The sequence below is a fragment of the Pocillopora verrucosa genome, chromosome 4 (assembly GCF_036669915.1).
Source record: "Pocillopora verrucosa isolate sample1 chromosome 4, ASM3666991v2, whole genome shotgun sequence".
In the NCBI taxonomy this organism is placed as follows: Eukaryota; Metazoa; Cnidaria; class Anthozoa; order Scleractinia; family Pocilloporidae; genus Pocillopora; species Pocillopora verrucosa.
The window spans coordinates 6,518,741-6,534,849 of NC_089315.1; the positions used below are offsets into that span (position 1 = coordinate 6,518,741).

At 37.8% G+C, this 16,109-nt stretch overlaps 2 protein-coding genes across 2 annotated transcripts; both read left to right on the forward strand.

The window, feature by feature from the left end:
* The first annotated feature begins 1,496 nt into the window (after window positions 1-1,496).
* On the forward strand, window positions 1,497-14,208 carry LOC131773542 (vacuolar protein sorting-associated protein 52 homolog). Its single transcript, XM_066165584.1, is given in 24 exon segments — window positions 1,497-1,612; window positions 1,782-1,835; window positions 1,837-1,858; window positions 2,127-2,179; window positions 2,375-2,381; window positions 2,384-2,449; window positions 2,620-2,687; window positions 3,303-3,332; window positions 3,889-3,972; window positions 4,448-4,509; window positions 7,829-7,979; window positions 8,623-8,723; window positions 9,270-9,402; window positions 9,672-9,729; window positions 9,917-10,050; window positions 10,402-10,557; window positions 10,821-10,939; window positions 11,298-11,421; window positions 11,889-11,957; window positions 12,073-12,207; window positions 12,453-12,533; window positions 12,673-12,769; window positions 13,006-13,124; window positions 13,408-14,208. Coding segments are annotated over 24 exon segments (2,160 nt in total). The 5' UTR covers window positions 1,497-1,522; the 3' UTR covers window positions 13,555-14,208.
* On the forward strand, window positions 5,594-7,407 carry LOC131773543 (adrenocorticotropic hormone receptor). Its single transcript, XM_059089489.2, has one exon. The coding sequence runs from the start codon at window positions 5,762-5,764 to the stop codon at window positions 6,821-6,823; it is 1,062 nt and encodes a 353-aa protein (XP_058945472.1). The 5' UTR covers window positions 5,594-5,761; the 3' UTR covers window positions 6,824-7,407.
* Window positions 14,209-16,109: the final 1,901 nt, after the last annotated feature.

Genomic DNA, 16,109 nt, shown 5'->3' on the forward strand with positions numbered 1-16,109 from the left:
AAGGAGACACAGACAACAAAACTCAAACTGGTTTGGAAATTATTCAAAAGGGCACAAGTATTTTGAGAAATATAAATAATGTTCACAAACTTTGAATTACATAAAATAACAATGTAAAAAATATCTATGGAACATGTATATTGACAGTTGTGCATACAATTACTGACCCAATTACTTCACGGTTCAAACTGAAACTGCTGATGGTTATAAAAACACACGTGTAATAAAGGGAGGGGAACAAATCAACGAAAATTTATCGTGAGTGATCAGTCACATACTGTAAATATCAAATACATGTATATTTTAACAACATATTTTTTTAACAAAATGTGTAGAAAATAATAATTTTATCAATCAAAACAAATATATGGGCATTCCATCAGGTACGAATTGGTTCGTGCTGAATCTCGCTGAATCACTTCCTAATTATGTGATGTATCTGTCAAAGCTGCTATTGAATTGGGTGGGACACGAATATACATGTACACCCATGTAATCACTTTCACTACGTTGACTGCTCTCTTCGCTATTTCCTCCCGGAAATACGTATTGATTTTCTACATATGACCAGAAATGGCAAAATATCGATTCAACTGAAGAGAGGATGATCAGCTACAAGTTCCGTCAAATCTCCACAAACCAGTCAGGTCAATTATGTTGAACTAAACCAGGTATATTGAGCAATAAAATGACATTACACGTTGCACTTAATTTAACTACAATGCAAAAAAATAATCTTCCAAATTTTTTTTACATAAGTTTCAGTTTCATTACACATCAGTTTCTGAAAACATTTTGTCTGCATTCAGTGGATCGATAACTAGGCTGAGCGTGATCGCAAAACGAGCACCGAAATACTTGAGTTAGGAAAGGAGCAATTTTCTTGCTTTCACTGCGGTAATTAATTCCTGTTTGTTAAAAAAAAATGAATGACTGGCTTGAGAAAAAAGCTTGTTCTCAAAGTAGTCGCACGAACGTCGATCAGTGTGTAATTTCGATAAAGTTCCATCATTTACAATTTCACTGAACGTGCAGGCACGAAATCTCAACTTTGCGTATGTTTACATTCACAAGTCTTACTTCGATCTGTTGCTTCTTGTGAGAGTCAATTCCAATTAAATTTCCCATAGCTAAAACTTCTTTTCGCTAATCAAGTAGTGGTAACTTAGTCAATCCTTTGAATCAAACACAAAGAGCCGTGGGTTTAAAGGAGACAGGAATGCTAATGCTTGCGAAATCCTCCTAACTTCCAATTTAGGCCCGTACGAGCATTCCAAGGGGTGGAGCGGAAATTGAACTGGGTCATTCTGAACCGGAAAGGATCACGCTCTACGATAGCTCCAAATGAGGTCAAGTAACGTAACGAACATAACGCTATTTGTTTTGCTCCCTTGCCTTTGACAGCGGGCTTTCTTGGAGCAAAATATACTTCATATAGCTGCCAGAGTCATCATGAAGATTAAATGATACACAATAGTGTACCATACACGCCGACTACGTCTGGTGCCAGCGAAGATCCAAGATGGCGGACAGCCATCAAGAAAATGAAGATAATACAGGCATTCCAGATACAAACGAAGGGGATTCCAACGACGTCGAAGACGCAGATGAAGTAATTTAAAATTAAAATAGTGTTCTTTTCTGTTCGTTTATTAGCATTGCGATTTCATGTCACAAAATGAAAAATATTATGCCCGCAGGATTTCGAGGTTGTCTATCTTCAGTAGTTTATTGACTAGGTTGTATCTGAACGGCACAAGAGTTATTGATTCTTTTCTTAGGATCTACAGGTTGACCTAGATCTAGGTGAACTGGACCTCACGTCTCAAGATGAATTTTATTTTAGACGAAGTTGATGGTATGGAAGGAAAAGTGGAACATCTTTATAAAAGTTCATGATTGTCAGAATGTTTATAAATTAAACTCAGAATGGTTTAAAACTAGTTTTCGATTTTTTTTTTTCCGCTGCAGAAAAATATTTCTAACTTTAACCAAGAAAAATAAAAATGGATTTAGTTAGAAAACGGCAGAAATTGATTCTAGGAATTGACATTCGTCAGAGGAACAAACAAGGCCGTGTCATATTATGTAAAAGTTTTGCTCATTTCTTTTTTTCATTTTAACAGTGCACATACAAGAAAATTTAGAGGACGAGTTGGTAAAGGAAGCTTTGGAAAAAGTAAGCAGAATGGTATTTTTATTTTTTGGAAAAAGAGGTTTGGAAATGTAAAAGAGGTGCTTCTGAAAAATGCATTTGTTCAGTTACCTTTTTTTTCTAAGATGCAACACATCCTTAGCCGCTCTTTTAATAGTTTACTGATTGCCATTATGTAATAGTATCCTGTACCTTATTGATCATTATTTTAAAATTCAGGGAGTAGACCTCGGCAGTATTCAAGACAGATTGAGGGAGACCTACATGAGGTTGAAAATGCATCAATTCTGGACTGTATCCTACGCTTTTAGAAGTCTTATTCACTTATTGATTACAACTGGATTCATACAGTGCATAATGTAGTAACTCTATTTTATTTTACTGCCTGAGCATTTTCATATACTGATTGATTTTCTTTGAAATCCATTTTATTTAAATTTTTTTTTACTTGACTGCAATCAAAGATATCAAAGAGAGTGAGAATATTGCAAGCCTTCACAACCAGATTGCCTCCTGTGACACGATTCTTGCAGTGAGTTGATATTTTCAGTATGATATTTATCAGGTTTCCCATCAAATACAGTTTCGGTTAATACCTGGTACATTTTCAACAAGTGTTGAAGAAAAATGCACAAAATAAAAACTTTTTGCCATCTATGGACAGTTCTAATTTTTTGTACCTTTCTTCTTACCCTTTATTTCTTGGTTTGGTCTTGATGATTTTAAGGTACCCTAGTCTACAGTACATTGTTTATTTCAATGACAAATCATTACTATCAAAAGTATTTTCTCTACATCCTTTAATATACTGTAACTCTTTTCAACATTCATTCAAACGGAAGACAACACAAACAATGCCAAGCCTCAGTTTATAGATTCAATTCTTTTGCTTTAACCCTTTAACTCCCAGATCAAATTTGTTATTCTCCTTACTGTCAACCATACAATTCTTACAATGTTAATTCAGAGAATTTAGTATCGGATCAACTAATTATCCCCAGGTTGATATTTTTCTTTATTCTCATCACTTATCTGGTTGATATTGTATTGATATTGTAAGGAGAAATTCTGTCTTGGTCACTCAAGGGAGTTAAAGGGTTAAAGAAAAGATGTATCAACTTAAGTTAGTTCTTTTCTTGTTTTGCAGAGTATGGAAAAGATGCTCACAAGTTTCCAGGTATGAACATATGAGGCTGATTATTTACACGAGGTCTAACCCAAACCATGGTTTTTAGGCAACCAGTGATCCTCAGGCTTTCTCTATAAGAGGGTTGATTTCACTGAATAAATGTCCTTCCACTGTAAGCTTAAATAAATGTTGAGATAAAGGTCCAGCTAAATTGAAGATTGTTTAGGACACGGTTTTATTAAACAGCAGCTTAACTATCTTTAAATGATTGGCCCACATAACAACTTGTTTTGGGTTAAATTTTCTGAACAAATATCAATCTGTATCTGTAGTTCCTCTTTGTATGTTCATAATGAGAACTAGATAAAAATGAAGATCAAGTTGTTTGAATGCTTCAAAATCATCAACATATTTGGTTGTGCTTTTTGCTGTAAATTTATCGTATCACAGGCCTATTCCTGTTTAAATTGTAGTGTGTTCTTTTTTGGAATTAATTTTGATTTAGCAATGGTTAAGTAGGCAGTCATGCACGGCAATCTACAAGTTAAAATGGGGATACACAACATTAAAAATATATCCTTGCTTGTTTCCATCCATTCACCAGGAAGATCTTGGTAGCATAAGCTCAGAAATCCAAACTCTCCAAGAACAGTCTTTATCAATGAACATAAAGCTAAAGAATAGACAGGTGAGTAGTCATTACATGTTGAGAAACCTCACCAGGCTATGAACATAGGCAGAACTCTGAGCATGTACCATAAACATTTTAGTTCATTTGCATTCTATGTCTATCTTATTACATTATGTCATGTTTGTTCACTCCTGGAGGTCATTTCAAACTTGACACTAACTTGAGCCTTGACTTGATTTCATTATTTAATTATTTAAATTATTAAGTCTTAACCTTGTTCTCACATTCAATTCTTTTTTAATTTCCTCCATCTCTTCATGCTGCATTCTGTTTTGTGCTGTTTTGTTCCTTAAAGTACTTCCTGTTCTTCCATCCTCCTCTCTTCAATTCTCTTTACCCTAATGTTCTCCTTTCAATCTTAGTCCTCAAAATCTTTCCACTCTTCTTTTTTTTTTTTTCTTTCCATCTGAGATATGACTTCTCTGTACTTTGATTGACTCCAGTTTTATTTCAGCTTTATTTCTCTCCTCAGGCTATCAAGGGTGAATTGAGTCAGTTTGTTGGTGACATAGTGGTACCACCCTCCATGATTACGTAAGTAAACCACATTTTCCCACAATTTACGCGGTTGCTGTTACTCTACCTTCTCATTGGCCACTTGTGGTGGCTATTGTGATAGTTACAGTAATCGCTCTGACGAATGGCTAACACTCGAAACGTCAGCCTTTAAAACTCTCTGCGGTGGTCAATTTACGTTTCAACTCAGTTGTTAACACTAGATTACATGTTATAATTTCCACCGACGCAGCACCAGTTTCTTTAGAAACGTAGCCCCTTTATTGCGATAGATAACTTTGGTTTTACGACGCTCAATCGAAAAGCATTCTATTCATGGAATGACTGTCTGACGGATAATCTCGATCTTTCTTTATAACTAGAGGATACTTTTGGTCTTCGTCATCTTCTTTTTCTAAAAAATTCATACTCGAGAATGTGGACACCTGTCAGACTCCTAATTAATATCCTGCAGTGTCCTTTTTCAGTTATGTAAAATTGTTTCACCATTTGCTAGGCTGACATCAACCAGACCAACTTTCATGAACATCCCCGGTCAAAAGAGAAAAAAGATGGTCATGAGTCAACTCCCGCCTAATCCTGGAGATCTCAAACTTCCTTTTCTTAAACTTGGTTCGACCTGTTTTAAAGTTTCGTTCGAAACGTCATGTCTGTTATAGGAAGGGGTAATTATTGAATACCACTTTAAATATGTACAAGAAAAAGCAAACTTTGACGTATCCCTCAGTTGCTAAATTAGTTTGGCTTATACAAAATGGGTGAGGAAACCTGCAGTGCTACAAAATTCTCCTTTGATACTGCCTAAGGTTATGCTGTTTTTTTGTTTTACCGTTTAGGTAATACTGCACGTAATGTCATGGTATGGTGATTTCATTTATAATCGAATCAGTCGAAAAGCCGTTGTAAATGCGACTTCTCATCCCTTTTGTAAACTTTGAAAATCCAAATTCGTGGAGGTTTGCATCTTTTAAGCGAAAAAGCAACAAGTTCGTCATCGTCCAAGAGTGCAATAATGGCTGTTTGTTGATACAACTGAAAGGATGATGCCGCGAAAAACCGTAGAAATTAATTAAGCATTAATTTGAAGGCAGGCTGTTTTTTGTATTGACGTAGGACAAGATACGTGTCAAAATTTCGTTTTAAAATGAATATGCGTGGTCGTTATTATTTAGTCAAGTTTTTGATAGTATGTATAGAGCACGTTGGTCTAGTAAGTTGATACTAAAACACCAACCACCGTCACTCGATTCAGCTTCGTTTTTGTAAGACAATGTTGAATGCCTCTGATCCAAATTACGATTTTTATCTGACGATAATCGTGGACAAAGCATACTGGTCGAGTTTGGCTGCAGCAGGATTCATTTTAGCGAGTATCATTATTATAGCAAATTCAGCCCTGCTCTTCACGACATATAAAGATCCTCAAAAGTCGCTCCGAAAATTACCTGCGGTTTTACTGATCACAAATTTGAGCCTGTCTGATCTTCTGTTGGGGTCTTTGAATGTTTTCCTGGTTGCTTTGAGAGATGTGTTTCGATCTAGACTCGAACACATACCTCACATTGTGGTTTTTAAGTCGATCGTGTACACAGTGCTCTCTACGACTCTATTTGTAAGCAGTTATTCCATTATCGCCATGTCAATAGCTTGTTACGTAGCGATCAACTCTCCCGTGGATTACAAATCAATTATTACAAAGGGAAGACTCAAGGTGTTTATCGCTGTATTATGGTTTGCATCCATCGCAATGTGTTCACTTCCTCTAACTCGCTTATCAGAGGAAACGTACACACTTATATACCTTCATACTCACATTTCTCTGCCTGCCGTATTTTTAACGTTCATCTACGCCAACGTTTTCCTCTCTCTCGTTTCTCAAACGCGTGAACTTCAAACTGGTGGGTACGATTCTGTCGCGAGGTACTCCTTAGAACGTGAGAGACGAATGGCCATTACAATTGCAATCATTCTAGCGTTGTTTTACATCACATATATTCCACAATACGTCACTCTTCATTTGTTGTACTTTTGCAATCGCTGCCAGCAATCGGTAACTTTTCACAAGATCGACGTAGCGTCTTCCAGATTTTTGTACATAAATTCGGCCATAAATCCCTTCATCTACGCTTGGAGAGTCTCCCAGTATCGCCGAGCGTTTTTACAAGTTTGGCAGAGTTTTTTCGGAACCTCAGGAGCTACTTCACAATCTTCATCGTCGCTCAACTCGACGCAGAGACGTACTGCTTTTAGTGCACACAGTCCAGGGATAGGGAGACCTTTGTATGGCAAGGCAAAGGCTGATTGTGAAAGATGTGGAACAACCAGCGTTTGAAATGCGAAAAGGGTAACATTCGTTAATCACTTATTGATGACAGATTTTAGGATGGAGTTGATTTACAGTAAAAAGTTCCCGTTTTTTCCAGCACTGTTTTAGTTCAATGATTGCCTAAGCGAGAAGGATATCGAACCCTGCTAGCTCGACACACCGAGAAGCTCGAGTTAGCAGACTGAAAGTGAAAAAAAGTGTTCCTCAAAGGAATTGGCTTCAAGTTCGAGCTGGCGAAAGGTTCGAATTAACTGCTTTCAAGCCGTCTACCCTTGAAAGTTCGCTTTAACATATGAATTGTTAATGTAAATTATTAATGAAAAATTGCCAGCAAATTAAAATGATAAACAAACCAATTCATCTGTGTGAGCACTTGTGCTCTTTCTCACCTGAGTTAATTACGTATGTAAGTGCAAATGCGAACAGCTTCCAGGCTGTTACGTGCGCAGGTATCGGCTCAATTCCTTTTGAAATCTCGGTAGAATCTCACGATTGATGTTCACGCTTTTTGTTTTTTACTCTCTTTTTTCCGTAGATGGAATTCTCTTTTGTAATTGTAATGAAGTTGTAGTTTGGTGTGTCTGAATAAATTTGCCGTGTCGCGGTCTGTTATTAACCAGTCTCGCCTTTTCAATTTCAAGACTCGAAAACTTGATTCGCAGCCGTTTTGATTGAGCTAAGTTTTTTAATCAGTTTGAAATCATTCTTATTTTTTCCCTTGGAAATAGTATCTGTAGAATTAAACATCCTTGAAGTGCAGGACAAATATCTTAACTTACCGCCTCACCTGTACGATACAATTCTCTCTTGAGAGATTCATTCTGAGCTAGGACGTGCATTATGATTCTCGCACACAGTAAAGGGTCTTCCAAGTTTTCCCTTCAGCTTCTCGACTTTCCCTTTGAACTCATTGGAAGTCTCAATTACTTAACTTCAGATTTTACGACACGCAGTCGAAAAACGCGTGGGAGAGTTTTTCTGGTAGTGGTAAAATAAATTTTTATATTACAGACACATTAATGAGACACCAGTGACAGAGCAGGCATTCATTGAACAACTGCACGAGTTACACCACAAGATCGACTTTGCAAAGGAGCAATCTTTTAAAGGGGCTCTCTCGGTCAATGATGTGGGACATATACTGGAGATGCTGAAAGGCAAGGTAATGTACCAGACGTGAAGTTCATTGTTTGTGGATTCATAGTACTGCCTGGTCAGACAGTCGCACTCAAACGGCGTAAACCCATTTCATTTCTCATCGACCGTTGAACGTCGAAGGCTCAAGATCACCGATTCTCAGGTCTGACTATTTAAGCAAAGTTTGGCTGTTGTTTAACAGATCCACGTCCTATACAATTCTTAATTTAGCTGAACCTTTTATCTGAACCTTTAAATTTGTGAACAACGAATAAATCAACTCTCGTGTAGAGAAAGCCTGAGCTAGGCCCACCGATTACGTAAAACCGTGGTGTAGGTTAGACCTTGAGTGAATAACCGGGCCTCAGGGTTTGGTTATTCTCTGAAACTCTTTTTTGCGAGTTCGCGACCCATTCCTTGGGACTTCCATCCGTCGTTTTAGGCCCAAATGTATGATTTTCCAAACGGATTCATGATTCCCTTCAATACTTACTTTTAAAAGATCCTAATTAAGACTAATAACAGGTTAATTAGTGTAAGTATCTGATACATGATCTCTTTTGAGAACAATACCTAGAGTGTAATGACATGCAAATATCCTCCTTTGTTTTATAACCAATTTCTCAAGCGTTATTGTAAAATGAATTTACTGTTCTATTCATTTCCAGGCAGTGCACAAGATACGAGACTATGTGTTGCAGAGGATATATCAATTTCGTCGCCCGATGACTAATTATCAGATTCCACAAAATGCCTTGCTCAAATTTAGGTATTTCATTTTTTTCGGTTTAATATTATGTCGGTACTGTTTTGAACTGAGCGTCAAATCTACGTATTTGTTTTACTTTTCATCGCTCAGGTACTAATGTAAAACCTCGCTCCATTTTCTCGCAAATTAATGACACGGGAAAGCAAAACTCGTGGAAATGGAGGGAGGAAGAGACAGCCTAACTTTTAGTTATAAGCTTAGAATTAACATCAAGTAGAGAAAATTTAAAGAAAAGCTCACCTTGTCTAAATGGTGATTTGGTTTTAATCAATTGAGTTGATAATGCAAATTGGCTACCGTAAAGAGTTTCTAAAGCTTACGATTCCAGCATGTACGCTTCGTCTTTCGCTCTGACGAGTGCTAATGCTCGAAACGTCAGCTTCAGAAACTCTTTACAGTGGCCAACTTACGTTAAAACAAACTATCTTGCAATACCCTCCACCAACACTGAACTAAAATTAATTTAGAAAGTTACCCCATTCCCTCTGAATAGTGCTTGAGTGACAGATGCCGACTGAAGCTTGTTCATTTCCTTATCGTTGCCAGGTATTTTAATGAATTTCTTATGGCGCATCATCGTCAAGTTGCGAGGGAAATAAAGGATGAGTACATCGACACCATGAGCAAGATTTATTTCTCATATTTTAAAACGTACATTTCCAAACTTCTCAAGCTGCAGGTGAGCAAATATCACCTTTTCTTGGTTGATTTCCTCCCCATTTTTTTTTTGCAAGTACGCGAAAATTTTTCCCATCAGTGAAGCAGCTTGGATCACACAACAAAGTTCTGAATCCTTCTCGCCAATATTATCTTGTGTCACTCGATTAAAAAAACATCTCTCGTTTTTCTTTATGACTGCAACAATTTCAAGTTGACGCGTAACCGTTAAGCCAACATAGTGTCCATTTTTTTCATTTGTGCATTTATCATTGTAATTTTTTTTCTCAGTTTGAAGAACAGGCGGATAGAGACGACCTTATGGGAATAGAGGATAACGCTAAGAGAGATATCCTTTTCCAAATGAACATGTAATTTTTCAGCTGTATTGGTGTAATTTGTGATGGCACTGTGAATGTGGCTTAATGGGACAGAAGGATACTTAGGGGCCATCAAAACCTTTCAACGGGGATCTTCTTCAATTGTATGAGTGTAGCATTATCAGCTGAACCGGATTTCTCCTTAATTCTTTTAAAGTATTTTCTCTGGAAGAGTTGCTTTAAAGAATCGTTCCACAATTTTTACTCTAGGAAGCCGTGGCAGTGTTTTAACATCAGAGTTAGAAGAACCCGTGATCGTGCCTCATGCGGCGCAAAAGAGCGAAAAGAAGGTGAGAGAGTCAATGGCCACACTGAAACAGAATGTCTACTGTTAAAAAGCTTTCATTTACTTCATCATTTGCTTAAAATTTGCTATTCGTTGACCATCGCATAATAAAAAAAAAAAACTATTGCAATTTTTTTGCAGCAGTAACTTGTTATCTCAAATTCTGATTTAGCCGAGGCGGGTTGATTTCCACTACACTAATATATTTTGCACTGGGTTGTGTGGTTATTGACGCGTCTTGTTGTCTTACACTTACCGTCAATTTGTTTTGGGGGAAATGGAGAGTAATTGTTTGAACTTTACCCATGATGATGGAGAGTATTTTGAACTGTTTGTTAATCTCTTCTTTTTACAGCACTCCTTTGAAAGTCTGTTTCGCAGCATGCACTTTGCTTTACTGGATAACAGCTGCCGTGAATACCTATTCCTAGCTGACTTTTTCATGGTACAGAAAAACTCAGCAAGAGATCTGTTTACCGCTGTGTTCGGCAAAACATTATCCTTATTTCTGGTAAGTTATGTCATAGAGGTTTGTTTCAAAGAGATCTTTTGAGAGACATAAAATGAAATCGGCGAAGGTGCTTTCAGTTTTCCCATTGTTGTCAAGTCGTTACAGTGACTGTTAACAAAGGTGTTGTGTCTTTAAAGAGACCGAAACGTTTTAATTTTTTTATTATTATCATTATTTTACCACTGTTTTTTCCCTGCTAAAATATTTTTCAGAGAGTGGGCTGAAGTACTTACAATTTGGTTTGCCTTTGTTTTCCAAATCAGAAACAAATGGACACATATTTGGAGAGCTGTTTTGACGCTATTGGAATCTTCCTGTGTATACACATTGTACACCGATACAGAATACTGATGCACAAGAGAAGCGTCCCGGCTCTGGACAAGTAAGTGATTATCAACCAGGAAAGAGTACCGGGATTAACCCCTTAAGTCCCAAGATTTGATTGTTAATTCTTCCCTCAAACTGCAACACATCTCCTTGTAAATCCGCAGTTACGAGAATTTGGTGTTGGATCAAGATAACAACTTCCACCCGATTAGTTTGAATATTCTCATTACCTGTGTACAGGATAATGTGGGGATATTGTAGGGAGAAGATACATGCTAATCACTTTTGGGGGTTAAAGGGGTTAACACGGAAAGTTTGCTTTGTCATCAGCCAAACAGCTCAACCACGTAATAGTTGTTCATAAGAAGTCTACCTTGTGATCATCTGTAATATTATGTGGCTATTCTCACCAGGTATTGGGACACAGTGCTGGAAATGTCATGGCCACGTTTCACGTACGTAGTAGAGTTAAATGTTGACAGTGTCCGTAACACAGATCCTCAAAGACTTGGAGTGATCGACATCAGACCACATTACGTAAGCATGGCTTCTAACTATTCTTTGCATTTTTACCGGCTTCGTAGAACACACCGTGTAACAAAAAAAGTTTATATACTCTCGCGTTACGTATGATAATGTTCATCTCTTTCATACGTGACTTGAGCCAAACGCGTGACATGCACAGATTTTTATATGAAAGTCTTGAAGTGTAGTACTAAATTGTTTGTAGAAAGTAATCTTGATTTCTTCAGGGTAATTTAGTGTAATCAAATGAGTTGATAACGTAAATTGGCCACCGTAAAGACTTTAAAGGCTGGCTGGCGATTCAAGCGTTGGCCCTTCGTCAGAGCGATCGTATCGTTAATCAGTGTAATCAGCTGATTACACTAAATTACTCTGTTGTACTCTCCCACCAACACATCACCACAGTTTCTTTAGAAACTTAGCCCCTTTATTTATTTATCTTGATTTATTCAGTTTTCTTCAAATGTGTTTTTTTTTAGATAACCCGTCGATATGCAGAGTTTTCTGCCGCGATTGTCAGCTTGAATGAAAGTTTTCCAGATGAGAAGGTTAGAATAATTAAATTTAATTCACTTACTGGGACCTCTTTCTTAATTTTATTTTATACTTTAGGTGAAAAAATTTCCTGTGGTAATCTCCTCTATTTACCAATTTTTTTTCAAGGTAAACAAAGTCCTTGCAGCTTTACAAGTCGAGGTCGAGAACTTCATTTTGCGCATGGCCGCCGAGTTTCCTTTAAGGAAAGAACAGCTTATTTTCCTAATCAACAACTACGATATGATGCTGGCTGTTTTACTGGTATGTTTTACACAAGAACACCCGATTTAAACTACTATGAATAGTAAATGCCCGACGGTAAAAGCGAAAGTGGTTTATGGCCAACTAATAAGATCTAGAAAATGTGAGGGTTGAATTCTTTTCGGGGTCATTTTTTCTTGGTTGGCTATGTGAATTTTGTTGTGCTTGTTTGTTCGTTTGTTTGTTTTGGAGTGCAATAAATGCACACTCTGTTGTGCCAACATTTTATCTGTTCTCTTTTTCAGGAGAGAACATCTGAAGACTCCAAAGAGGTGGAAAGTTTTCAGCAGCTACTCACGGCCAGAATTCAGGAGTTTGTTGAAGAGGTATGACCTGACTCTGTTCTTATAGTGTAGAGAAATTTGACTGATTTTCATGACTGCTTTTTTGTCTTTAATTTGTCCCTGGAAGTGCAAGCCTTTGATTGAGAATGAAAATAATTTTAAATTACTTTTCTGTGTGTAGGCTCTCTCTCCCGCTTTTGGTGGAATGGTTGCCTTCGTTAAAGAGACAGAGCCTCTTTTGGAACGAGGACAAGGACAAGTTATCAGGCCAGATGAAAGTATGTCGGCTGTTCAGTATTTGCTTCGCTGATATATTCTCTATTTATGTACTCGTTTCTATTTTGTGTACTGTACAAGCCGAAAATCTCTTGGCTCTAATGGTGACTTTTGTTGTGGTTTTCAAAACGTCAGCGGGCGTCACCACCGACAATTGCTTCCAGGGCCACTCTTACACTGTGGGACACACCACACAACGAGTTGTTCGGCCTGTTACTGATTTCTTGTTTCCATTTAGAACGCATTCAACAACTTGTGCGTGGTTTCGCATCGGACTGGAAAAGGTCAATTGAAAATATAAATCAAGAGATAATGAGATCGTTCTCCAACTTCAAGAATGGTACAACAATTCTGCAGGTATCACGTTCACAAAGAGTAGCTACTCGCAAAGTGAATTAAGTCTTCGGTATTTAAATAACCCCTTGGGTGAGGCCAAGCACAAACTATTAGTTTGGTGAGAAACACAAGTTGCGAAGAAAAGTCCAAATGGACAGAGAAAGATATCCCCATGAGATGGACTAGCTCTCGGCTTCACAGACCCCAAATGTAATGCTTTGTTCAGCTAGTGGCATGTTATGTAATTAGCCTTTGATGCAGACTCTAGCTCGTCCTCATAACAATTCTGTTTTATATTTCCTAGGCTGCTCTAACACAACTGATCCAGTATTATCACAGATTTCAGAAAATTTTATCTCAACATCCTTTTAAACGGCTTCCGATCCGGAGTGAACTGATTAACATTCATCATGTGATGGTGGAGGTCAAAAAACACAAAACAACGTTTTGAATAATTAGCAAGGCTTCTGAACGAAACATCCAAGCTCCCTCTCTAGGTTTCTTGCCAGTGAAGGGATATCGGACTACAGTAGTCATACTACGATAAGCTACAAACAGTTTTACAATCAGCCACGACAAAAGCATCTAGAAAACCTGTTCTGGTACTTTAAACCACATGAGGGTTTTTGTGTTCAAACGTCGAACTTTCAGCAACCCGAAACTTATACCTTGATTAAAAGCATGAGAGGTTGTTTGTTTGAATAAATTAAGCACGGCGTTTTAAATTGCAACGTTTGAGCCGTATTTCCTTTTAAGTTCAGCTGCGAATTTCGATTTTTGAATGGGTCTGGTTCCAGAATATTTCATGTTGAAAACCCTATGCGAAATCCAAAAGAACAGACATTTGTAAGGTCCAACGTTCTCACTTTCAAGAAAGTCCAACACTTTAAAAATTTTTGTTTTCCCATTATTGGCTAAGTTTGAAAACTTCTCTCAGAAATGATATGCGTAATGGTTAGAAATTGGGTCCACAATTTAATGACAAATTTAGATTGAATAAAGGGCAACTAAGCATGTTAAAGATCGTTGACGTGCAATGTCTTAGAGAGGTCTGATATCATGCCAAGTGAAAACCATAGTAAGTAAATAAAATCTTTGAAAATGAGTTTAACAGACATGTTATGTTCTGAATAATAACAGAATTGCAACTCACCTACAAAGTAACAGCGTTTCCTTCGGTTTTTTGTCATTACTTTTATCATTGATAGTGGTTTTACTGTCGTTTTTGTTGTTATTCGGAACGTGTCGCGTTACGGCAAGATTTCGTAACATTGTTAAAGCCGAAAATGTTGATGACGTGGCGAGTTCGTAGAAATCGAGCAGTGTATTTCCTGTTTTTACGGACAGAGCTTCGTCGTTGATGAGAACTGACACGAGGTTTCATAGGAAATCGGGAACCTTTTTATTTCCATAATAGGGAAACGGTGTAAAGAATCGCTTTTGAATTTATTTCTCAAGGTAAGACAAAGTAAGGCTGGCCAAAACGGAAGTAAACGAAGTTAATGTAGTATTACTAAGCATTGAGATAGTTATTCGATTTTATTCGTGAGCTTGCAAATTTGTATTGTCTAATTCCGATTGAATTGCAATCTTTCGTGAGTAGACTGCACGCTTATAAACGAAAGTGTAGGGAGAAACACTAGACATAGTCAAGTGTTTCAGACTAAAAAAGGCTTCAAGCGAAAGAGTTAAATTAATAAGTTTGTAAACTATTGCGGAATGTGAACTTTGATGGTTTTTGAACTTTGATGGTTTGACATTTTTGACAGACGTAGTCGGGTGTTTCTCCCCACTTCTTTCGTACTCTAGCCGCTTCCTAGGTGCTTTAAAACAGAACTGAGCACAGTCAAGGCTCCTCTATTTGTTTTATAATAGAGAATCCGTTAAATTCCCCACGCATTACTTTCAATTTTCAAACCAAAGTTTATTTCCAAAGCGAACAACAGTGTCGTCAGCATTCTCTATACTCTCATTAATCAAAACTATAACAAACTTCTCGAACGTCATTGGTTATCACCAGCCCGATTGATTTCAGCACTAATAGGACAGTATACACGTCAAACTTGTAATTGGACAGTAATAGAACAGTTTAAGGGAAAGTTGACTCGTCATGCCTACGTAAGTGGACAGAACGCGTCATGAGCGCGAGCTGTTGTCTCGCATTTCGCCGAGTTAACTGCTGGTTTTTTTAGGAAAACGTACGACCAATGTCTAGTTTTTTCCGCAAATTTTGTCATAGTTTTGATTAACTGGTAACAGTACTTCGTGTCGTCCAATTCTGTCTGTAATCATACTCGTGATTAACAAATCGAACTCCCGCTTCGCGGTCGTCCGATTTTGTTGATCACTCGTATCATTACAGACCGAATTGGACTCCACTCGGTCCTATTACCATTAAAAGGCACGCTAAAATAAGCCAGTCAGAATCCCTGCTAGAATGGTTCAAATAATCTGATGGGCTGTACAAGACTAAAGCTGTCAAAAATGTCAAACGATCAAAGTTAAAACACCATCAAAGTTCACATTCCGTAATAGTTTACAAACTTAATAGTTCGGCAGGTCGAATTTAACTCTTTCGCCGGTCTGAAGCCTTTTAGTTTCTAATACAGAATCTGAAGTGAAATGTTCAGTGAAATCCGGTCGAATTGTGGCTCATAAAATCACGCAAGTAGAAAACAAACTGTTCAAGCGTGTGTTTTGTGATTGAACGACAGCCGAATTTACCGGAACATGAAGATTGCTCGGGATGACAGCGCCGTAAAACTCGGCTGCAATGACAGATGTGGCCTTCCACTCAACGCATCGGAGAGGATATCAGAGCAAGCTCTTTGTTGTTCTCTCGAAGGGCGGCCGATGTAATTTCTGAGGCTTCCTTGACTGCGATGACCGGAGATCGCTATGATGAGCTAGCCGCATTGGACGTCAGTTGTGCCTAAATTCTACCGGCTAGAGGTACATCCGAGGAGCACTAGTGACGAGTTTCCGAGTCGGATGATTATCGGAAAA